Here is a 25,524-nt window from a genome sequence, read left to right as displayed (position 1 = left end):
TACAGTGAGAGATGTGCAACTATTCCTCTCACCTGAATGCTTAAAGACCATTGTAGGGTTATTAATTGGCCTAATTTCAATATTGTTGTGTCTCAGGGAATAAGGGGCCCCAAGAAGAGGGAGAAAGATGAGGGAATGGTCAGTCATTAGGAGTAGTCAGAACACACACAACACTCATCAGTTAAGTTTGCCATTTTATATGAGTGAGGTTTGTGGTACCCCAAAACACTTAACAACAGTAACATCAAAGATCATTGATCATAGATCACCATAACAAATAAAATAATACTAAAAATGTTTGAAATATTTTAAGAATTACCAAAATGTGACATACACAAAGTGAGCAAAAACTGTTGGAAAAATGGTGCCAATATACTTGTTCAAAATAGGGTTGCCATAACATTCAATATATAAAAATTCAACATCTGCAAACATAATGAAATGAAGCACAATAAAATGAGTTACACCTGTGTTAGAAAACTGACCCTAAGTTCCTATGGGTAGGCAAAACACAGAATCGCCAATATAATATTTAATGAGAAAAACAGAAGACTAACATTGACTGACTTCAGGATTTACTATAAAAAAACTTACTGTAAAGCAACAGTAACCAAGACAATGGGGTATTGGTGAAAATAGATCAATGGAAGAGAACAGAGAGCCCAGAAATAGACCCACATGAATATAACCAACTGATCTTTGACAAAAGAGCAAAGGCAATAGAATGCAGCAAAGACAGTCTTTTCAACAAATAGCACAGAAACTGTTGAACATCCGCATGAAAAAAAAAAAAAAATCAGTGCAGACAGACACCTTATACCCTTCACAAAAATGAACTCAAAATGGATCATAGGCCTAAATGTAAAATGCAAAAATTTTAGACTCCTAGAAGATAACATAGGAAAAAACTAGATAATTTTGGATTTGGCAATGACTCTTTAGATACAATAGCAAAGTCATAATCCTTGAAAGAAAGAATTGATAAGATGTACTTCATCCAAATTAAATACTTCTGGTCTATGAACAACAATTAGAATACTAGAGAAAGAAAGAGAACACTTACAAAGTAACATATCTCATAAAGAACTGTTGTTCAAAATATTAAAAAAAACTCTTAAAATTCAACAATAAAGAAACAAACAAACTTATTAACAAATGAGCCAAAAACCTTAACAGACACCTCAGCAAAGGAGTATATACATAGAAAATAGCATTTGAAAAGATGCTTCACATTGTATATCATCAGGAAAAAGCAAATTAAGCAACAATGAAATACCCCTAAACACCTATTAAAGTGGCCCAAATTTGCAAAATTGACAACTCCAAATGATGATTGGGGATGTGAAGCAACATAAATTCTCCTTCATTACTGGTGGGAATGCAAAATTGTACAACCACTTTGGAAGACAGTTTGGCAATTCTAAATAAAACTGAACATACTATTATTGTGAGATCCAGCAATTGTGCTTCTCAGTATTAACCCAAAGGAATTAAAAACTTATGACCACACAGAAACCTGTATATGGATGCTTATAGCAGCTTTATTCATAATTGCCAAAACTTGAAAGCAACCAAGATATCCTTCAGTAGATGGACGGATAAATAAACTCTGGTACATTTAACCAATGAAATATTACTTAGTTCTAAGAAGAGATGGGCTATCAAGGAAAAATTAGACATGGAGGAAGCTTAAATGTATATTTGCCATGTATATGCATATATACCATGTATATATACCATGTATATTATCATGTGAAAGAAGACAATATTATATGATTTCAATTTATATGATATTCTGGAAAAGGCAAAACTATGGAGACAGTAAAAATATGAATGGTTGCCAGGGGTTGGCAGTATGGAGAGGTATGAATATGTGGAGCTTATTAGGACTTTTAGAGCCCAGAGGTTTTTTAGGGCAGTGAAAATACTCTGTAGGATATGATAACGATGAATACATGTCATTATACATTTTTCAAACTCGTAGAACGTACAACACCAAGAGTAAACCCTAAGGTAAACTATGGATTTGGGTGATTATAATTGTTAATGTAAGTTTATCAATTTTAACAAATGTAGCACTCTGATGGGGCATGTTGATGATGTGAGAGTGCAAGTGTTGGGGAAGAGGGCATATAAGAATCTCTGTACATCCTTCTTAATTTTTCTGTGAACCTAAAACTACTCTAAACAAATAAAGTCTTTTTTTTAAAAAGCATACTGGGAAAGGGGCACCTGGGTGGCTCAGCTGGTTAAGCATCCAACTCAGTCTCAGCTCAGGTCATGGTCTTGCAGTTCGTAAGTTCGAGCCCCGCATTGGCTCTGTGCTGACAGCATGGAGCCTGCCTGCTTGGGATTCTCTCTCTCCCCCTCTCTGCCCCTCCTCTCTCTCTCTCTCTCTCTCTCTCTCTCTCTCTCTCTCTATGTCTCTCTCTCTCTCTGTATCTCAAAACAAATAAACTTAAAAAAATAATCATTTAAAAAATTAAATTTCTCTTTTAAAAAAAGAGTACTGCAAGCAAGGAAGTCTGAGGAAGACACATGTGGATGGATCTATGAGAGTAAGCATAAAGAATGAAAATCTTTGTGCTGTGTCTTTTTAAAAGTTTATTTATTTATTTTGAGAGACAGAGTATGTGTGAGCACAAGTGGAGGAGGGGCAAAGAGGGAGAGAGAGAATGCCAAGCAGGCTCCATGCTGTCAGCGCAGAGCACAATGTGGGGCTTGAACTTATTAATGATGAGATCATGACCTGAGCCGATGTCAGGAGTCAGACACTCAACCAACTGAGCCACCCAGGCACCCCTGTATTGTGTCTTAAAGCCCACTAATAAACAACCACTGTGAAAGAGGCACTACACAACCAAGTAGACAGAATGACTTGGACAGTGATGTCAGCAAATTTCTGCCATAATCCACCTTAGTGCTGGCACAATGAACTCATGAACAGAGTAGCTAGATGTCAGGGATAGAGGTTGTGTATGGAATCAGTGGCATAGGCCCCACACTCACCAAAGCTGATTTAGTTACCATTGCTGCCAAATGTTCAACTTGTCAGCAACAGACACAAATGTCAAGCCCAAGTATTTCAACAACCCTTATAGAAAACTAACCACCCACTTGGTGGCAAGTTGATAACACTGGATCACTTCTATTCTGGCAAGGGCATCAATTCATCTTGACTCGAACTGACAAGGATTCCTACTTACAAGGTCTCAGTCAGCATTGCTATCAGGGGGCTCACAAGATCCCTGAATGAGATCCCACATAACATTGCCTCTGACCAAGGGATACACTTACATCCTAGGGGGTTGACAACGGACATTTGATGATAGGATCCACTAGTTCTATCAACTATGAGAGCTGCTGGCCTGGTAGAGCAACAGAACTGTTTTTTGAAGGTGTAGCTGTGAAACCAGCTTGGATATGATCTTAGGAAATGGGCCATCAACTTCTAGGATAAACTGAAGACCATTATAAGTTGTTGTGTCTCCAGTAAGTAGAATACACGTGTGTGGAGGAAAAGGCTAAAGGTAGTAGTAATCCATTTACCATCAGTATAAGTGATTTAACTAGGGAAATTTCTAATCCTTATAACTTTAGGTTCTGGGGTCTAGACCAGAGCTGTCCAATAGAAATACATCGTGAATCACACATATAATTTTAAATTTCCTAGGAGTCACATTAAAAAGAATAAAAGAAAAAGGATGAAATTAATTTTAATTTTATGTACTTTATGTACCTATTCGTATCAGACACATTTCAAGTGTTCAATGGCCACATGATGCTAGTAGCTCCTGTACTGGACAGTGCCAGTCTAGAGATCCAGGTTCCCAGAGCGGGAATGCTTCTACTAGGGACCCAGAAGGCACTTAATCACTTTAAGCTCCTTAGGCCAAGAAGCTAGAAGGCAAGCAAAGAAGTTACTTTACTGACAGGGTAATTGACTATCATCAGGGTCATCAGTAACAGAGCAGGGGCAGAGAATTCATTAGGCACTCTTGGTATTCTGCTGCCCAATTTTGGTGATTAATTGTCAAGTGCAGCAACCACAGCCTGAGAGGTCATGATGACCAGGGGCTCAGGTCCCTCAGAGATGACAAGGATGACATGGAGGTCATCCTTCTTGGTAAGCCCCCCAAGATCAGCAGAGACTCTGAGAATAAAGGGACTCTAGTTTGGGTGGCAGGGGAGGAAAAGAGGAGTACTTGTTGTTGTCTCCAGACAAGCTGTAGTAGTGTGAGTCAGCCCTTCTAGTATAAGCTCCCTGGGAAAAGGAACCAGCTAGAATCCTGGAATATCTGTTCCAAGATGGGGTGAAATTTCTATACAAAGCAAGTGGACAGTAGAGGGTGGTGTGATGCATAGCTCAGATCCCCCTTTTAGGACCAAAGCACTCACTTCCCCAGCTGTCTGAGGTGTTGGCTGCAGAGAGCTGATAGTTGAGGGCCCCTCTGGGTGTTGTCTCAGCCAAAGGGTGCTGACTGAGGTTATAGCCTCCCCACAGGCAGCCAAATCTCTTTTGAGTCAATTAGAAAGGAAAAACAAACAAACAAACAAAAAATCCCTATTTCAGTGAGGAACTACTCCAAAGGGCCATCTTAGCTTTACAGCTTCATCTATGGGATCTGCTGAGGCCTACTGTAACTGCCCTGCACTTCAGCATCTACCTTCACCAATTTTGCTTTCTTCATTTCTTTAAAGGTGTTATGACTAAGAACATACACCAACAAACCTCCTTCCACGCATCTCCAACTCCAAGAAATTTGTTAGAGGACACATGTGCATTATGTAAAACACCAGGGTGATAACTAGGTAAGAAAGTAGGAATTAACAGTTTTCATCACCACCCCCATTCATTTATAATTGCATGCCAGTTTCATGATGCCCTTTGGTGGCTGTGTAGGAGAGAAAAAGACATGGTCATTCTTTCCTGACCATCCCTCATTTCAGAAGAAGCATGGCTCTTCTCTTGGCATATGCTTCTTGAGGTTGGAGACTCTCAAACCTATCTCTGAGTTGTAAACACTTACCTACTTTAGGTGCTTTTTCACAATATATTTTATAGTCATCACTGATCTTCTGTATGGCCACTTTTGGATACTTATAGCAGAGTTCCCCAAAGGACATTTTCTCTAGGTCTATTAAGTAGGAAAGAAAGGTATAGAGTCTGATTGCCCACTCTAGCTCAAAGATTTATACACTTTTTATTGAAGGTATTACCTTTAAAATGCTAGTTAAGTAGGACAATAGTATTTTCTTTTTTTATGTTAACAGTTTAATTGAGGAACACAGGAAATGATGATTGGTCTAATTTATTTTACTATCTGTGCCCCTTCTGGTATAGAGCTGATAGAAAAATTTTTTTAAATATGAAATTTATTGTCAAATTGGTTTCCATACAACACCCAGTACTCATCCCAAAAGGTGTCCTCCTCAGTACTCATCACCCACCCTCCCCTCCTCCCCACCCCCCATCAACCCTCAGTTTGTTCTCAGTTTTTAAAAGTCTCTTATGCTTTGGCTCTCTCCCTCTCTAACCTCTTTTTTTTTTTTTTTTTTTACAATAGTGTTTTAATGAAATGTTTACACAAGGAATACAAGTTCCCCAGGCCAAATTAGAAGCAAGGAAATATCATCTTCTCTCCTCTCTAGACTGAAAGGATTCTTCCCTTCTTGGGGACACCTGACCCATGGAGATTTCCTGCCTGAGAGATACTAGGGTAACTGAGATATGACTTCTAAGTAAGTACTAATTGTTAACAGATATACAAGAAGTAATTCATCCAAATGAGTATTGATCCCTTCAAAGCAGCCATGTGTTGTGAGAAAGAATTGCAAATATATTTCAAACATTCTACCATTGCTTCAAAGAATTTGGCACACTTAGGGATGGTATATTTCAAATAACGTGCTAGGACCTTTCTCTTTCTTGGCTCTGCCTTTGGGAATTACTTTAAGAATTAACAGCTCACATGTCTGAATATCATTAACAGTTGCAAATCATTGTCCCTTGAGAGTAAATTATTTTTTCTAGAAATAGGCATACACCATTTCTAGTCATGCATAGTGAATTGAGAGGAAATACCTCTCTTGTATCCAAAATCAGATGAGACAGGAAGACTGAGACATCAAGGAAGTTTTAATTATGTACTGGGGAATAGATGCACATTAGCAGCACCTTGCTTCCTACCAACATGAAAACACTCAATCATGTTGTGAGTTTTGAGATTTAAAGTAAGTCTAATCTCACATAGTTCTCCAGGAACTCTCTTAAGGCAGTCCAGTGTTTTCTGAAGGTTATAAAGGTAGAATCTAGAAGGAATACTGGGGTGTGGACTCACAAATGTCAGTTGTCCTTATGTCAGTGTTGTCACTGTCATCATTATCATCTATCAGCCAGGGAACTATGGCTGTAAGTTGTAAGCACAGTATATCATTCCTGCAATAGATTCAGGTTTCTAGTTGTGGGCCAATCCCTCCCTTGCTGACCAACCTTGGGCAAGTCTTCCCACTTCTCAGAGACTCATTTTCTCCATATGAAAGCTGAAAGTATTCTAGTTCTGGTGTTCTGTGAGTTTATGGTGCAGCCTGAGTGGAGGCATCAGCCCACCTGGGAGTCAGGGCTCTGGGTTGGGCAAATGTACAGGAGGCCCTTCATCAGGGCCTTGCATTTCAAAAAAGAGACTTGCATTTCAAAAAAGCAGTGGTGGAAGAAGTCATGATGTGTTCTGGGGGAGAGGGAAGAGGAATCACCATGGAGAGTACTTCTCACTCTTCTTAGCCATCCCTGGCACTCCAAGACCACCAAAGGAATGCCTATTGCTCACTATGTGTATAGTGATATTTATCAGCCATCCTTTCTTCCACTTTTCTCTTGATTTCTGAGATACATTCTGGAATGTTCAGGATTTAGAGAGAAGGTAAAACTATGATATGAAATAGAGGGCTTGTTCATGCTAGATTTAAATAATTCATGTCCAAACATGGCTCTGAGAGGCAAGAATTTTGTATATGGAGTGCACATCAAAGTTTTATAAGAGTTGAATATTACATTTTTTAGTGTAATCTAACAATTACTACTTATTGAATGCTTGCTCGCTGTGTAAAAGCATTGCCTTCAATCCCCTCAACAATCCTACCAAATAGGGGCCATTATCTCCACTCCTTAGTTGGCGAAATGAGTCTCAAAGAGATAAGTAACTTGTCCAGGCTCACAGAGCAAGGGAATTATGGAATTGAATTTCCAAAGTTTTTGCTTACTATTACTGAAAAGAATCTATTCAAAGTCCCCCACACCCACCCCCAAAGCCAGGCTTACAGACAAAACTCACAGGTGTTTGTACTTGGCTCTAACTGTTTGTTTTTCTAGGTCATGGTGCCCTCCATTCTCAGGAAGTAGACCCCACCTACAAAATATTCTTCTCTAGCAGGACCACAACCCACATCCCGCACAAGTCCCAGATGAAGCCCCTCAAAAAGCCTGCCACATCCTGCTCTCCCTAAGAGTTGACCCCCTTCCCACAAGCCCACCACGGGTGCAGCTGAAACCCTTTCACATCCTTCAAAACCTTTAAAAGGCCCAGCCCAACAGAAGCTCAGGGCTGACATCTGTCTTGATGTGTGGCCCCTCTCCCTTGGAGAGTAAATAAACTCTGTCCTGCTTATTGTTCTACCCTTTGTGCAATTGTTTGCTGCCCACATCACCAGCCACCCTGCTGTGTTTTGAAAAGTGTAGGTCATGTGGCGCCTGGGAGGCCCAGTGGGTTCAGCGTCTGACTCTTGATTTCAGCTTAGGTCTCAGGTCATGATCCCAGGATCTTGGGATTGAGCCCTGCGTCAGGCTCCTTGGTAAGCATGGAGACTGCTGAAGTCTCTCTCTCTCTCTCTCTCTCTCTCTCTCTCTCTCTCTCTTCTCTCTTCCTCTCTTCCCCCTCCCCTACTCTCTCTCTCTAAAAAAAGTGTAGGTCATGAATCAACACCATGTCAAAAAATTGTCATCACCAGGTTTTACAAAACTAAATAGAAAAAATATTCTAATATAGTATATTAGAGTATATCATCTTATATAATAAGGGTAAGTATTGCTTTGAGAAAGTATTTTCCACATATATGCACGCACATATATGCAAGTATATGTTCCCTGAAGTCAAATGTATTTATTGCAGATCGAAGTTTGAGAAATACTGCAGAATCCTGATGGCCTCAGCATAGATAATTAAAGCAGTTTGTTCAACTTTGATATTAATGGCTAACATTATTGGACTTTTACTATTGCCAACCATTGTGGTAGTAGCTTTCATAGATGACATTGGGTCATCTTCACAACAAACCTATTACTATTAGTCCCATTTTAAAGACAAGAAAACGGGATTAAAGAGAGGTTAAATATATTGCTAAAGTTTACAGTCACTAGCAGAGTTAGGATATAACCCAGACCTCTGGGACAGTGGAGACTTGTGCTCCTAACCACTCCTCTTCACTGCCTGAGTGGGCTGCTGTGTGATGTTAGGAGAGGGGAGTAGCTATTAAAAATATATTCACAGAATTTCTTGGACATGACTCTGAAGGAGGTGTGGTAAGGTGGAACATGCTTATCAGATGTAAAAAAAAATGAGGTATTTTATAACTGAGGTGATGCTTTGCTGACTCGCCAAACTTGAGTGCTCTGGGTCCCTTCAGGGTTAGTAGAGGCCAGTCAGTCAGTAAGATCCTGGCTCTGCCACTTACTGTGTGACCTTGGGAAAGTCACTTATCTTCTCTGTGCCTCAGTTACTCAGTATTTACCTCACAGGTTATTTGAATATCAAATGGGATAATCTTTGCATTGCACAGTACTGATGTGCAGGAAATAATCACTAAATGTTAAATATCAATATTTTGAAGTTTTCTATATGTTAGAGCAAAAAAAAAAATTATGATGACTGCCCTTACCTGCTTGAAGCACTGGAGACTTTAGTTCTACCTGGAGAGATCCGCCTTGTCTCAGGTTCTCAGTAGCTATCTTTTGCCACTGCAGAGAATCCATTTTCTCCATGTTAGCCAGACCCTGGCTTAGCTCCAGGGATTCCTCACACCTCTTATAAAGAAGAATGTTCTCTTCTTTGCTTATAGATCCTTTTTTATGCCATTTGTCTCTGATGAACTTGGTCTGAGTCTAAGAGAAGGGAATGGGGGCAGATAGCATTTGCTATAGGAACTAGACCAGAAGCAAGATTTGTAATAGCCCAGTCCTCCTGTGCTTCCTTGTCAGGTAAACTTATGCTGATTGCTTTCATTTTGTTAAGAACCATTGCTCCTTTACACGGCAGCCCCTACCCTCTTCTAATGAAACCCATTTATACAAGGGAGAAATTCTATACGAATGTGACTTGTTCAAAGTCAGCTATTGCACTTGAGTCTTTTTCCTTGAGAGACCATGTCAACTCCCAGTTGCCTCTGGGAGAAATAAAAGTTTCCTTTACTTCGACAAGTAAGGCTTTTAAGAGAGAAGTGGTTCTTTTTTCTTCCTAGAACCTCTTGATTCCTCCCCAACTCAAAGTCCCTCCTACTGTAAAAATGAGAAACCAGTAGTCCTCTTCATCCAGGAATTCATCATACCGGGGACTGAGCATCTGAAATCCAAACAGGACAACAACATGATGAGGTGATGCACAGCTTGCTGCATCTCTCATGCTAGTGTTCATGTGGGAGAAGAGCAGGCTACAGATTCTGGATTCTCTAATATGGAGATATAATCTAACAGTAAACATTAGCCATGACCAACCAGAAGGCAACCTTTATCTCTCTGAATATGGCAGCTTGTGCAGTCTTTCTCTGAATCTCAAAAAATGGTACTTGATATTTACTTAAGAAAAGATATAATTTGGAGGGGAAAGATGGTGGAACAGCTTGGAAGCTTTCTTTTTTTTTTTTGCATCTCTTGTCCATGAAATATAGCCAGATCAACACTAAACCATCCTGTACACCTAGAAAACATACTTGAGGATTAACACAACAATCTGCACAAACCTGAACCCCAGAACTCAGCAGGTACGTGGCATGGAGAGGTGAACTGGGAAAGAGAGAAGCCACAGAGGGCAGGGAGCTGTTTTTGCTTGTGGAGAGAGGATGAAGATGGGGGAAGGGAATACAGGAAAAGCACCCCCCACCCCGCGCCAAAAGCAGCTGAAGAGAAAGTGGAAAAGTGGAAACAGCTACAGGGACTAAACAAAAAAGGGAGAAAAGAGGAAGGAGAGGGTTTAAATTCCATTAAGACTCTATAAACAGGGGGAGAGCAGAGTCTGAAATGCCACAGCTCTATACCTGGCAGTGCTCTGGAGGGAAGGGTGAATCCCCAGGAGCAAAAAGCAAGGTCCAAGGGGTCCTTGGGCCAAATGGGGAGAGGCGGTTCCCCTGCTGGGAGGACATTTGGTAGAGGCGCTGCGGCCACCCCACAAGGAAAGATCCCAGTGGACCCTGGAGAACAGCCACGTTCGATGGTGCTGAAACAAGGATGTTAAGGGTGAAGCCTGGTGCCAGATGTGTGTTGTAATTTACCATATCTCTGAACTGTTGCTGCTACATGATCACGTGAATTTTTCTGGGGTGGCTGGCACCTAGCCACAGTCTCTGGGAATTGGCAGCAGCATGGTCCCATGAACATTCCTGGGGGTAGGCGGGCACCCAGCCATTGCTCAGTGAGACCCTCCCCCAGAAGGTCTGAGTGGGTCAAAGCCTCAGTCCCACAGAAGTAATGGGTTGGGAAACACAGCCACATCTGAGATAAAACTCAGGAGGGAGGGGTCACCTGGCAACCTGATGGCTTTGTCACGGACAGTGTAAAGCCAGATGGAAGCCAGAGACAAAGGACAGGTGTGCGATTGCTGATCAAGGAGAACAGAGTTCCGATACATGAGACTGGGTAACTGGGTGACACCATTTTCACCCCTCCCGCGAATGCACATACATACCTACAAGTGCCACAGCAATCCACCCAGTAAGCTAATCAGCACCATCTAGTGGAGAATGGAGATGTTACACTAAGCCCTGCCCAACTGGGCCAACCTCACTATTCAGGAACACCACAAGTTTCTCTGCCTGCTTAGTTTATGGACTATAAAGTGCTTTGTACTTTGACTTCTAGGGGAAACTCATGTAATTTGAATTGTATTTCAGTCTGTTTGCTGGTCTGTCTATTCAATTTTTTTTCTTTTTCTTTTCCTTTCTTATTCTTGAATATGGAAAAAGAAAAAAATATTTATATTTTCAATTTTTATTAAAAATATTTTTCTTGGAGCGCCTGGGTGGCTCAGTCAGTTAAGCAGCCGACTTCAGCTGAGGTCATGATCTCGCAGTCTGTGAGTTCGAGCCCCGCATCAGGCTCTGTGCTGACAGCTCAGAGCCTGGAGCCTGTTTCGGATTCTGTGTCTCCCTCTCTCTGACCCTCCCCTGCTCATGCTCTGTCTCTCCCTGTCTCAAAAATAAAACTTAAAAAAAATAAAATAAAATAAAAATATTTTTCTTTAATTTTTTTCTGCTATATATTTTTTTGTAAATTTTTCAAATTATATTTTACTTCCACCATTTCATTTTATTCTATTTCATTGTATTCATTTTTTCAAATTTTCAAATGTTGTCCCTTTTTCTTCATTTCTTTTTTTTCAAATTTTCAAACATTGTCTTTTTTCTTTTTTTTTCTTTCTTTTTCTCATTTCTTTTTTTTTTTTCTTTTTCTTTATCTTTTCTAATTTTCCCTTTTTTTTCATCTCTATAAAACTCCTTTTAACAACCAGACCAAAACACATCTAGGATAGCATCGTTTATTTGATTTTTTGTGTGTTGTTTTTAATATTTTAATTTTAATTTTTTAACTTATTATTTCCTTTTCTTCCTTCAAAATGATGAAATGAAGGAATTCACCCCAAAAGAAAAAGCAGGAAGAAATGACAGCCAGGGACTTAATCGACACAGATACAAGCAAGATGTCTGAACCAGAATTTAGAATCACGATAATAAGAATATTAGCTGGGTTTGAAAACATATTAGAATCTCTTTCTGTGAGATAAAAGAAGTAAAAGCTAGTCAGGATGAAGTACAAAATGCTATAACTGAGCTGCAATCTCGAATGAATGCCATGGCAACAAGGATGGATGTGGCAGGGCAGCGAATCAGCAATATAAAGGACAAATTTATGGAGAATAATGAAGCAGAAAAAAAAGGGAGACTCAGGCAAAAAAGCACGATTTAAGAATTAGAGAAATCAGTGACTCATTAAAAAGGAACAACATCAGAATCATAGGGATCCCAGGAGATGAAGAGAGAGAAAAAGGGGTAGAAGAGTTATGTGAGCAAATCAGAGTGGAAACTTTCCTAACCTGGGGAAAGACACAGACATCAAAATTCAGGAAGCAGAGAGGACACCCATTAGATTAAAACAACAAAAAAAAAAAACCTGACCATCAACAAGGCATATCATAGTCAGATTCACAAAATACTCAAGCAAGGAAAGAGTCGTGAAAGCAGCAAGGGAAAAAAGTCCTTAACCTACAAGGGAAGACAGATCAGGTTTGCAGCAGACCTATCCACAGAAACCTGGCAGGTCAGAAAGGAGTGGCAGGATATATTCAATGTGCTGAACCAGAAAAATATGCAGCCAAGAATTCTTTATCCATCAAGGCTGTCATTCAAAATAGGAGAGATTAAAATTTTCCCAAACAAAAATGAAAGGAGTTTGTGACCACTAAACCAGCCCTGCAAGAAACTTTAAGGGGGACTCTCTGAAGGGAGAAAAGATGAAAAAACAAAACAAAGCAAAACAAACAAAAAAAAAAAGCAACAAAGACTAGAAAGGACCAGAGAACACCACCAGAAACTCCAACTCTACAGGCAACATATGGCAATAAACTCATATCTTTCAGTACCCATTCTAAACGTCAGTGGACTAAGTGCTCCAATCAAAAGACATAGGGTAACAGAATGGATAAGAAAACAAGATCCATCTATATGCTGTTTACAAGAGACCCACTTTACAACTAAAGACACCTTCAGATTGAAAGTAAGGGCATGGAGAACCATCTATCATGCTAATGGTCAACAAAAGAAAGCCAGAGTATCCATACTTATACAATCTAGACCTTAAAATAAAGACTGTAACAAGAGATGAATTACATTGAATTACATGAATAACAAGAGGCATTACATCATAATTTTAGACCAAGACCTAACCATTGTAAACATTTATGGTCCAAATGTGAGAGCACCCAAATATATAAATCAATTAATCACAAACATAAAGAAACTCATTGATAATAATACCATAATAGTAGACTTCAACACCCCACTTACCGCAATGGACAGATCATCTAAACAGAAAATCAAGAAGGAAACAATGTCTTTGAATGACACACTGGACCATATGGACTTGACAGATATATTAAGAACATTTCATCCTAGAGCAGCAGAATACACATTCTTCTCCAGTGCACATGGAACGTTCTCCAGAATAGATTACATACTGGGATACAGATCAGCCCTCAGCAGGTACAAAAAAGATTGGGATCATACCATGCATATCTTCAGACCACAATGCTATGAAACTTGAAATCAACCACAAGAAAAAATGTGGAAACATAACAAATACTTGGAGAGTAAAGACCATCCTACTAAACAATGAATGGGCTAGCCAAGAAGTTAAAGAGGAAATCAAAAAGTACATGGAAGCCAATGAAAATGTTAACACCACAGCCCAAAATTTCTGGAACGCAGCAAAGGCAGCCATAAGAGGGAAATATATAGCAATCCAAGACTTCATAAAGAAGGAAGAAAGGTCTCAGATACACAACCTAAACTTATACCTTACAGAGCTGGAAAAAGAACAGCAAATAAAACCCAAAACCAGCAGAAGACAGGAAATAATAAAGATTAGAGCAGAAACCAATGCTATCAAAACCAAAACAAACAAACAAACAAAAAACCAGTAGAACAGATTAATGAAACCAAAAGCTGGTTCTTTGAAAGAATTAACAAAATTGATAAACCCCTAGCCAGTTTGATCAAAAAGAAAAAGGAAAGAACCCAAATAAATAAAATCAAGAATGAAAGAGAAGATTGCTTCTTGGCCTTTTGGCTAAGATCAATGAAAGAGGAGAAATCACAACCAAAACAGCAGAAATAAAAACAATAATAGAATATTATAAGCAATTATGTGCCAATAAAATGGGCAATGTGGAAGAAATGGACAAATTCCTAGAAACATATAAACTACCAAAACTGAAACAGGAAGAAATAGAAAATGTGAATGGACCAATAACCAGTAAAGAAATCGAATTTGTAATCAAACATTTCCCAAAAAGCAAGAGTCCAGGGCCAGATGGCTTTCCGGGGGAATTCTACCAACATCTAAAAAAGAGTTAACACCTACTCTCTCGAAGCTGTTCCAAAAAGTACAAATGGAAGGAAAACTTCCAAACTCTATGAAGCCAGCATTATTACCTTGATTCCAAAACCAGGCAAAGACCTCACTAAAAAAGGGGAGCTATAGACCAGTTTTCCTCATGAACATGGATGCAAAAATCCTCAACAAGATATTAGCCAACCAGATCCAACAATTCCTTAAAAAAATTATTCACCACGACCAAGTGGGATTTATACCTGGGATGCAAGGCTGGTTCATATTCGCAAAACAATCAATGTGAGACATCACATCAATAAAAGAAAGGACAAGAACCATATGATCCTCTCAATAGATATAGAGAAAGTATTTGACAAAATACAGCATCCTTTCTTGATAAAAACCCTTAAGAAAGTAGGGATAGAAGGATCATACCTCAAGATCATAAAAGCCATGTATGAAAGACCCAACACTAATATCATCCTCAATGGGGAAAAAATGAGATTTTTCACCCTAAGGTCAGGAACAAGACGGGGATGTCCAATCTCACCACTGTTATTCAACATAATATTGGAAGTCTTAGTCTCAGCAATCAGACAACACAAAGAAATAAAAGGCATCCAAATTGGCCAGGAGGAGGTCAACGTTTCACTTTTCACAGATGACATGATGCTCTATATGGAAAACCCACAAGATTCCACCAAAAAACTGCTAGAACTGATCCATGAATTCAGCAAAGTTTCAGGATATAAAACCAATGCACAGAAATAGGTTGCATTCTCATACACCAATAATGAAGCAACAGAAAGAGAATTCAAGCAATGGATCCCATTTACAATTGCACCAAAACCATAAAATACCTAGGAATAAATCTAACCAAAGACGTGAAAAATATATACACTGAAAACTATAGAAAGCTTATGAAACAAATTGAAGAAGACACACAAAAAATGGAAAACTATTCCATGCTCCTGGATAGGAAGAACAAATATTGTTAAAATGTTACTATTACCCAAAGCAATCTACATAGTCAATGCAATCTCTATCAAAATAACAGCAGCATTCTTCACAGAACTAGAACAAACAATCCTAAAATTTGTATGGAATCAGAAGAGACCCCAAACAGCCAAAGCAATCTTGAAAAATAAAAAGAAAACCAAAGCTGGAGATAAAACCAAAGCTGGAGATCCCAGACTTCAAGCTGTATTACAAAGCTGTAATCATCAAGACAGTATGGTACTGGCACAAAAACAGACACTCAGATCAATGGAACAGAATAGAGAGCCCAGAAATGGACCCACAAACGTATGGTCAACTAATTTTCGACAAAGCAGGAAAGAATATCCAATGGAATAAAGACAGTCTGTTCAGCAAGTGGTGCTGGGAAAATTGGACAGTGACATGCAGAAAAATGAATCTGGACCACTTTCTTATACACAAAAGTAAAGTCAAAATGGATGACAGACCTAAATGTAATACAGGAAGTCATCAAAATCCTCGAGGAGAAAGTAGGCAAAAACCTCTTTGACCTTGGCCACAGCAACTTTTTACCCAACACATCTCCAGAGGCAAGGGAAACAAAAGCAAAAATGAACTATTGGGACCTCATCAAAATAAAAAGCTTCTGCACAGTGAAGGAAACAATTAGAAAAACTAAAGGCAACCAACAGAATGGGAGAAGATATTTGCAAATGACATATCAGATAAAAGGTTAGAATACACAATCTATAAAGAACTTATCAAACTCAATACCCAAAAAACAAACAATCCAGTGAAGACATGGGCAAAAGACATGAATAGACACTTCACCAGAGAAGACATCCAGATGGCCAACCGACACATGAAAAAATGCTCAACATCACTCATCATCAGGGAAATACAAATCAAAATCACAATGAGATACGACCTCACACCTGCCAGAATGGCTAACGTTAACAAATCAGGCCACAACAGATGTTGGCAAGGATGTGGAGAAAGAGGATCTCTTTTGCACTGCTGATGGGAATGCAAAATGGTCCGACCACTCTGGAAAACAGTATGGAGGTTCCTCAAAAAATTAAAAATAGAACTACCCTACGACCCAGCAATTGCACTACTAGGTATTTATTCAAGGGATACAGGTGTGCTGTTTTGAAGGGGCACATGCACCCCAATGTTTATAGAAGTGCTATGAGCAATAGCCAAAGTATGGAAAGAGCCTAAATGTCCATCGATGAATGAATGGATGTGGAAGATGTGGTATACAAGTATATACATGAGGAGTTTAAGATACAAAACAGATGAACATAAGAAAAGGAAGCAAAATTAATATAAAAACAGGGAGGGGGGAAAAACATAAGAGACTCTTAAATATGTAGAATAAACAGAGGGTTGCTGGAGGGGTTGTGGGAGGGGGGATGGACTAAATGGGTAATGGGCATTAATGAACCTACTCCGGAAATCATTGTTGTACTATATGCTAACTAACTTGGATGTAAATTAAAAAATAAATTAATTTAAAAATTTTTTAAAAACTGGAAAAAAAGAAATCTTCACATTTCCTTGTTCTTTTCTAAATAAATTACCATCTCATCTGATTCTCAAATGGTCCTGAGAACAAAACATCTTCTTTTGAAGTGTCTTCTCCTCATATTTCCCGTTTGAAGACCCTACCCACCTGTGCAGAATATTTCATTAAATTAAAAGAAACAAACAAAAAACAGTAACAACAAAAAACCTATAAGTCAGTGTTCAACTAGGTTTATTTGGCTGTACTCTCACCTTCATTCATTAATTTATGTGACAAATAGTTTCCGAGGGTCTCCTATCTGTCAGGCATTGTGAAAATGACTGAGAATATACAGATCAATATGCTACAAGCATTGTTCCCAAGGAGCTAATCTTCTAGCATGATGAATAGCATAGGATAGCATGCTACAATATAGGTGTGAACAAAGTTCTCTGGGAGCAGAGAGGCAGGAACATTTTTTTTGTTTTCTTTTGAGTCCAGGAAATCCAGAAAGATTTCATAAAGGCAAAGAAACTTAAAAAGGAATTTGCATTTTGCAGGATAAGTAGGAACTTAACATAGGGAAGTTGAGTAAAGGGCATTCCAGGCAGTTGGAAGAACTTAAGCAAAGGCACAGAGATTGGAAAGGACATGTTTGAAAATGGTAAGTACTCCAGCATCACTAAACTGTAGCATCCTTCAAAGAGTACAGGGGTGGGGCAGTGGCAAAGGATAAGGCAGTGAAGATTGGATGGGACTACCCACTCGAATGCCTTAAGCAGTCTAGGCATTATTTTGCAGGGAATGGGTCACCAATAATAATTTTTAAATGATGTAATATTGTCTTTACAAACTGCCCCAGTCATGCTGCCAAAAGGTGAGTCTAAGAATACAAGTTTTAGTAATTTCATCAGATCTCCTGGGTTCCTGGGAAACAGGAGTGAAGTATATTCCTGAGAAAATTATGATCTGTGATTGAATAATAGCAATACATAATGTAATATGAGGTGACTGACCAATGGATAAGCTCTAAATATATATATGTTAAATATGAATAATAAACATGTGTGAAATGAGTACCCTATTAAAATCCCTTCCATCTTAAAAGATTTATGACTCTAAAAACTGGTGAATAAGTGATCTAATTGGTATCTTAACAAACAATGTTTAATAGGGCACTTTCCATTAGAAGAAATAGTCAGATGTGCAGCAAAAAAATAGGAAAAAGTAAAAACATACTAAAACAATATCTAAACCTATAATTACCTTTTAAAATTTGACCTACTATTATATATTTTTTCTATATATATTTTTGTTAGAATATATTAGAGTTTCCTTTAGAATTCAGTTTGTTCATCACTTGATAAACTCTCCTGTCCCATCCTAAAAGCAGTACATAAAGGGACCAATAGTACATATTTCCCAGTGTCTGTAGAACTCCTTACTCCCGTCATCTTCAGCACCTGCTCGCAATCCTCTCCTCTCTGGTTAAAGCAAAGGCAATTTTTAAGCTTATGCTCTGTTTTCCAAGTTCACATCCACTTCTCTACCTATGTCCTTTTATAGTATAGTATCCTTAATGTATCTATAAACTTATTAAATCCACAAATGCAATTACAAAATATGATTTTTTCCCCAGTTTTCATTTTATATATGAGGACAAAGAGACCTAGGGATATTGAAGGATTTAGACTTGGAGTTTGTTCAATAACACATAGCCAAACAGTGACAGACCCAGGACTCTAAAAACCTTTCCTAGACTGTGTCTCCACATCAGTGAGTCAGAAGTCAGGAAATGGACATATCAGTGGGCATGCTGTCAGCACTTCACAAAGGTTGATTGGACAATTGGAGGATGGTTGAAGAGCTGGATGAAAATCAGAATTCTCATAGAAACTAGTTGTCTCCAACTAGAAAAGATAGTCCTGGTCAAGGACAAAAGAGGGGCCATTGCCAACTGGAACTTATTGGTTCAACAGATGTCTGTGGAGCATGAATGCTATCAACACTATCAAGCACTGGATACAATACCCTAAGGTACTGTTCTAGATGCTGGGAAGACAGTACTAGTGAAACAGATAAAAATTTCTGCCCTCATAGGGAGAAAGAAAATAAGCAAAATAAGTTTATGTATATAATATATGCATACATGTACATTTTAAGGATTATATGTGTATTATACAGACACTCATACAATAATGTATATATGTATGTATGTATGTATGTATGTATGTATGTAAGATAGATGGATCAAGGTAATAATAAGTGCTAAGGAGAAAAGTATAATGGGAATGGGGTGAAATTTTATATGAAGTGGGTAAGGAAGGCCTCACTGAGATGACTTGAGCAAACAGCTGAAGGAGTGGGGGCTCATCTGCGTGAACATCTGCACATTATACACAGTGGGAGCACCACCATTGAGCTGACAGTGTGTCTGGAATGCCGGAGTGATGAGCACAGGGGCAGTGGAAGATGAAGCTAGAGAGGGGAAGTAGAGGAGAGATTATGTAGGCCTTGTCATTTTGGCAAGGACTTTGGATTTTACTGAAGACAGAAAGCCATCTGTTTTCAAGGTCCTCACTCACTTCCTTTTACTTATTTTCAGTTAAATTACACAATTTATGTTCCTGCAGATTCACCATGGCCAGTTGAAATGAGCCTGCTTAGGACCCAGGACAGATCCATAGGCATTGGTTAGGAGGCCACTGTAGTAATCCAAGTGACACTGGATGTGACGTGGGCAAGCGTGGTTGTAACACAGAAGGGGAGGAATGCCAGATTCTAGATATATTTTTAAGATTGAGCCAACAGGATTCACCAATAGACTACACGTGGGTATGAGACAGAAAGGTAAGTCATGGATGATATCAAGATTTTTTAAAGGATTTTTGGCTTGTTCTTGGGAACTTGCATAGCTTTTTCCTAAGAGATCAACCAGCTATTCAATATGTGAAGAGTGATGTGAGTAATTATATCATTAACTTAACCAGCATAGATGACCAGATAGGAATTTTGTTCAGTCAGACATAATCTTCCAGATACTAAACCATTTCTGTCAGGTAAGGCCTACCTTGCAGATCTCCCTCTGGGCTCTGGGAATCCAGGGGTTTACATCCCCAGAAGGCAGCATCTCCTTCAGGCCTTCAATGGTTTGGGATTTTAGTGGTAGGCATGGACCAATCTGTTCATTCAGGTAGAGTTCACAAATTCTGTTGCCCAGCATGTGCTGAAAGACAGTATTCCCAGTCTTCCTGTTACTTATCAGGACACTGAGGAAATGGTGCAGGTCCTGCCAGAGGTCCAGGAGTTGGATCTCCACTTTCAAATTCTGCTTTTTCAGGTAGTGCCGGAAGGGACGCCCTGCACAGTCATCAGCACACAAGGCCCAGTGGGTGTACCCTAAGGAAATGCTTTGTTTGATGACTTTCTTGATTGTCATCTGGGGGCAGTGATTGATGCTAGGGGTGACAGTCCTCATGTGTGTAGAGAACGTTGTCTCAAAGAGGCCCTCCATGTGGAGGTGGCTCTTGGATTTCTTCTTCATGTTAGACTTCCCGGCACAGAGAATATCCTTTTCCTGGGAACTGATTATTCTCTCCTTTGAAGACGTCACTTTCAAGGAGGGCATTTGTGTATATTTGTATTTGTATGTGTCCTTAACTTGAGAACACATCTCCTGGAGGGGCGTAATGTTGGTTTCTGGTTTGGTATCTATTTCCAGAGTAGAGCCATGGTCTGTCAACTGCCACATCCTCCTCTTGGTCGTCTTGCTTGAGTACCGCTTCTGGGGGTAGTGGCACTTCTTGATGCTCATGTTTAGAGGGAGTTCTCCTATGTGAGTACAGCAAACACTGCATAGGCGAGTCTCATATTCCTGCAGCAGACCTTGGCATGATTCCACTTTGGCCATAATCGTCCTGGCATGGGTATAAAAGTTGGGGAGCCAATAGCTCTGAAGTTTGAACAGAGCCACTTTTTGCATGTGGCTCAAAATCTCCCTCCTGGTGGTTGATTGGTTGGGATGCCAGATGGATAGGTTCAGAAGGGACTCTGGAAATAATAGAAAGACACAAAGGATGAAAATGATCTAGTGGTAGTGATGATAATGATGTTGGGAGAGGTTTTTTGAAGTTTTCCAAATGTTGTTATGTATAGCATTTCATTTGTTCTTCATGCAACCCTGGTGTATGGACAGGACAAATACATAGTAAACACGTTTTAGGGATTTTCTCAGGGAATGGTGACCCCTTTCTCTGATTACCTTCCCTTTCTCCCACATAAATAATACAGTCTATGGGATTCATTGAATTATTTTTTGGACAATTGGATGTTACCGTAAAGAAAAGCAAAATGAACAAGAAAATATGTTTAAGAATAGGAGGCATGTACCTATGAATGGGATTTTTCAGAGTCAGATCTACCTGGAGGAAAGGGTTTAGACTGGATAATTTGAAGGTGTCATTACCAGCTCTGATTTTAATGTAATAAATTCTCAGTGATCTCTATCAATAGAGGAGTGTGACCAATCTCAAAACACAGATCTTCTGGAACATATTTATATTTGGGTCAGGAATGTCTCCTTAATTAATAAATAAATAATTTTTTTTTAAATTTTTTTTTTCAACGTTTATTTATTTTTGGGACAGAGAGAGACAGAGCATGAACGGGGGAGGGGCAGAGAGAGAGGGAGACACAGAATCGGAAACAGGCTCCAGGCTCTGAGCCATCAGCCCAGAGCCGGACGCGGGGCTCGAACTCACGGACCGCGAGATCGTGACCTGGCTGAAGTCGGACGCTTAACCGACTGCGCCACCCAGGCGCCCCAATAAATAAATAATTTTTGATGAATCTGATGTTCTAGAGTAGAGGCTGGCAAACGTGTAAACCTCAGCTTTGTGAGTTATATGCAGTCTCTGCTGCACAGTCTTCTTCTTTAGTCCTTTAAAAATACTAAAACATTCTTAATCCACAGGCTATATGCACTGTGTTTTGCCTGTGAGCTCTAGTTTGTTCTAAGGAATCTCAGTTTTTAAAAAAGAGGTGCCATGCCATCTCAGAAGATGCAGGAGCTGTTTAATTATGCTGTCCCAATTCATCTTCACTCCTTCCAGCCAACCTACACTGGTGAGTAATATCTCAGCAAGAAGCACATACCAGCCTAAGGACAACTGGACTCTTGCAACCCTTCCCTGTTAAGGGTTCCCATGACATCCCTGATACACAGAAAATGGAGAGGGTAGATGCCTACAAAATGATTTATTTTTTTGGTTACATCCCCCAGTGATTTCACTTCAGATATGCTTTATAATTCTTACTGATGTTCATGTTGCAGAGAGTCACTACTCTTGAGCCCTCCTGTAAATGGGTAGCCTTCAGCACAAGGAGGAGGGACAGATAGTGGTCTCTCATTTCCAGGTCCATCTCATCTATGCTCAAGATCTTCTCAGCAAGGATCCAGAAATCCACCAGCTCTTCACCTACAGATAGACAGGGCAAGCACAGCGCTGCACCCCGATGTTGCCCCTTCTGTGGTTACATCTGGGTGTAGCAGCTAATACCATTCCCCACCACCAGCTTGCTCTATTGCCTCAAATAGTACCATTAGTCACTTCTTTGGTTTCAGGCATCATCCCTAGTGATGTCGTAATGTGGGGGCAGATGGAGCATGGGGAGAAGGGACTTAATGGATAGGGACCTTGTGTGACTTTTGTCGTTGTGAGGAAAACTGTTACTTTAGAGAAAACTGAAAGACTGTGAGAATGGATCATGAGACACTTGAATTTATCCAAAACATGAAGATGAGAAGAAAAAAGAACATTTCCTATATCACGGACCCAGAAAGACCAGAAGAGGGAATAATAGAACCCAAAGATGCCAAAGACTACATTCCCTGTGTCACAACTTTGCCAGGGTTAAAGTCTGAGTGACATACTAAAAGATAGCCTGTCTAGTTCTTCCCTACCTGCTCCCTGGAAATCCAGGATTTCACCCTTAAACTAGGGCTTGTCCTTGGATGAAAATTAATGCTGCTGAACTGGAGTGTCAGCTAGTGCTGGCTGCTCACCTCCCAGTAGTCATCAACCACTGGACTCAACAGAACAGAAAGCAGTGCATGTGAACACTTCTGCTATAGGGATTTGTTTATTTATGTGTTCCTTGTGTGTTTCCCCACCATTGTGATAGCTTTATGAAGTGGAGATTTATGGCTCTTATTCACAGTGGCTTCCACACAGTGGTGCTCAACATTGTTAAGTGAATAGATAGATGAATGGATGGATGAATGAACAAAATAAAAGGACTCTGTTTACTTTTGCCCTAACCTACACTGTGGACCTATTTTCAAAGACTTTTACACTAACTATAGTATAAAACATTTATTTCCCATATGCATACATTATTGTCAATAAGTGCTCTGGGGCATCCTGGAAGCTGTTATGAACTTGCAAGGACTCCAGAAACAACTCCAAGAACCTACCTGTACTGCCTTTGAGGTAGGTACAGAAGCGCCACATCCCTCTGACCCCACCAATGCACTTCTGGAGTAGCCACTGGTCTGCTTTTTTCCATCTCAACATCTTGGCTGTCAGGAAAAGTCCATGGTAAGAGAGAGCGAATGAGCTCTTCTCCCAGCCCCTCTCTCAGCCTTGCACACAGCTAGACCCCCATTCACTCAGGGTGAGTGAGGAAAAATGGTGGCCATTTAGACGAGTTGGGGTAGGAGTATGCAATACTTCTGAAGGCAGGAAATAGACCCTATAGTGACACGCATCATATGAGGGACCCACAAGCACAGTATAATCCACAGATCAAAAACACCACCCAAGGCTCTTTGCCTTCTATAATCCCCACCTGACAGTGATTTTCCCAATCCAATTTTCCCAATATATACATTGAAGAAAGGAGATGAATATATTGGGTATTTTGTTATATTTTACTCAATGTAAGTCTCCTGAATCTCAACTTTCCCCAGGTGGAACACAGTTTCCTTTCGCTAGTTGAATTGAGAGTCAAATTATTGATTCAACCCTAGATGGCAATTTTATTAATTAATTCTCTTAACAAATATATATTATTAATATATTTGTTAAATGTCTACTACTTAGTATCATTCTAGATGTTTGGGATACATTAGCAAACAGGAAATCCTTGCCCACAAGAAGCTTACATTCTGGTGAAGAAGACAGATAATAAACAATAAGCATAATGAGTACATTATCTAGTAAGGTTGAAGGTTATAAGCACTACAGGAAAAAATGAAAAGGTAAAAGAGAGTAAAGGGGGTTGGGAGTGTTAGGACAAGAGTTGGATGAGTGGCATTAGGGTCATCAGGGTAGCCTCTTCTGAGGAGGTGAGATTTGCACAGAGATTTGAAGAGGTGAGAGAGGGAGCCAATGTGGGTATATTGACAAAGCATTCCAGGCAGAGTAAATAGCCAGTGCAAGGCCTTGAAATGAGTATGTGTCAAGGCAGGATTTTTGAGGAACTGCAAGCAGGCCAAGTGTAACTGAAATGGAGTAAGCAATGGAGGGAGTAGGAGGAGATCAGGTCCTAAAAGTAATGGACCCACATCTTGAGGATCCTGAAGTTCTAGAGATATAGGGGCATTAGATCTCACACTGAGATGGGAGTCATTGGTGGGGGTAGGGAGCAGCCAATAGAGGAGTTACATGATCTGAATTAAGTTTTAAAAGGCTCTCTCCGGGTGCCTAGGTGGCTCAGCCGGTTAAGCTTCCAACACTTGGTTTCAACCCAGGTCATGACCTCACAGTTCATGAGTTTGAGCCCCGCTTTGGGTTCTGCACTGACAGAGTGGGCCCTGCTTGGGACCCTTTCTCCCTCCTCTCTGCCCCTCCCCTGCTCACACTCTGTCTCAAAAAAAATTTTTTTTTGTTTTGTTTTGTTTTAAAGGCTCTCTCTGGCCGCTGTGAGCAGGAGAACAAGAGCAGAAACAAGGAGACTAATTAAGAGATGATTTTAGTAGCCAGGTGAGAAATTGTGGTGGCTTAGACCAGGTGGTACTAATGAAGGTGGTAAGCTATGTTTGATTCTGAATATATTTTAGGCAGTTTTGCCATGTTCTGTGTCCACCAGTAACTCTCTCACTTCTGGCTGCAGTGAGACAAATAGCACATACAACCTATCTGACTCCTGCTTATTGCTCTAGGTACCAATTTTTTCAGCCTAAGCTTTCACCTACTGCTGCATTACAAGCTGGGCCACCCTCACATCTAAGTCTACAAAGGTGGCCAGTATTTGTAAATTACTATAGGACTGACAGGAACAGGATCATTATACAGCCTGGCTTCTCATATTTCTCCACACACACACCCTCATGCTTACCTCCTTCTGGGGACTTAATGAAACTGATGAGCTCTTGACAGAGAATGTAATGGAAACACAAGTTGGTTTTACAGAAGAAAGGTAACCGGTATTTTTCCAACCAGGTCAATAATCCTTTGTACTTTGCAATCTAGAGTGCAAACAAAATGGGAACAGAAAAGAGAAATGGAACTGAAATGCTAAGAAATGCAGCTTAGCAAGGGGCAATAAATAACTTCACACCTGCAGTACCTGGCCCACAGGGGAGGTGTGCTGATTAAAAATAGTATCTAAGAGGAGTGAAGGCTTGAGCCAAGGCTCCCAAAGGAGTGAATGAATTGGTAGGAGA

The 25,524-nt window shown here is 39.8% G+C and overlaps 1 protein-coding gene across 2 annotated transcripts in view; it reads right to left on the bottom strand.

Annotated features, from left to right (window-relative positions):
- RGSL1 (regulator of G protein signaling like 1) overlaps window positions 1-25,524 on the bottom strand; it is a 113,840-nt gene that overhangs the window by 75,534 nt on the left and 12,782 nt on the right. Inside the window, exons 4-10 of one of the 2 annotated variants that reach the window (XM_045452597.1) lie at window positions 25,197-25,326; window positions 23,332-23,436; window positions 22,172-22,333; window positions 19,927-20,906; window positions 9,549-9,611; window positions 8,932-9,154; window positions 5,031-5,138 (exon numbers count right to left, since the gene is read on the bottom strand). In XM_045452597.1, the coding sequence (XP_045308553.1) occupies window positions 5,031-5,138; window positions 8,932-9,154; window positions 9,549-9,611; window positions 19,927-20,906; window positions 22,172-22,333; window positions 23,332-23,436; window positions 25,197-25,326 (1,771 nt within the window). The remainder of the gene's footprint in view (window positions 1-5,030; window positions 5,139-8,931; window positions 9,155-9,548; window positions 9,612-19,926; window positions 20,907-22,171; window positions 22,334-23,331; window positions 23,437-25,196; window positions 25,327-25,524) is intronic. The other variant, XM_045452595.1, reaches the window with a different exon arrangement.

Source organism: Leopardus geoffroyi, chromosome C3 (genome assembly GCF_018350155.1).
Source record: "Leopardus geoffroyi isolate Oge1 chromosome C3, O.geoffroyi_Oge1_pat1.0, whole genome shotgun sequence".
NCBI lineage: Eukaryota > Metazoa > Chordata > Mammalia > Carnivora > Felidae > Leopardus > Leopardus geoffroyi.
The sequence above is the reverse complement of the archived record's forward strand: the minus strand, read 5'-3'. Positions and strand labels throughout refer to the sequence as shown.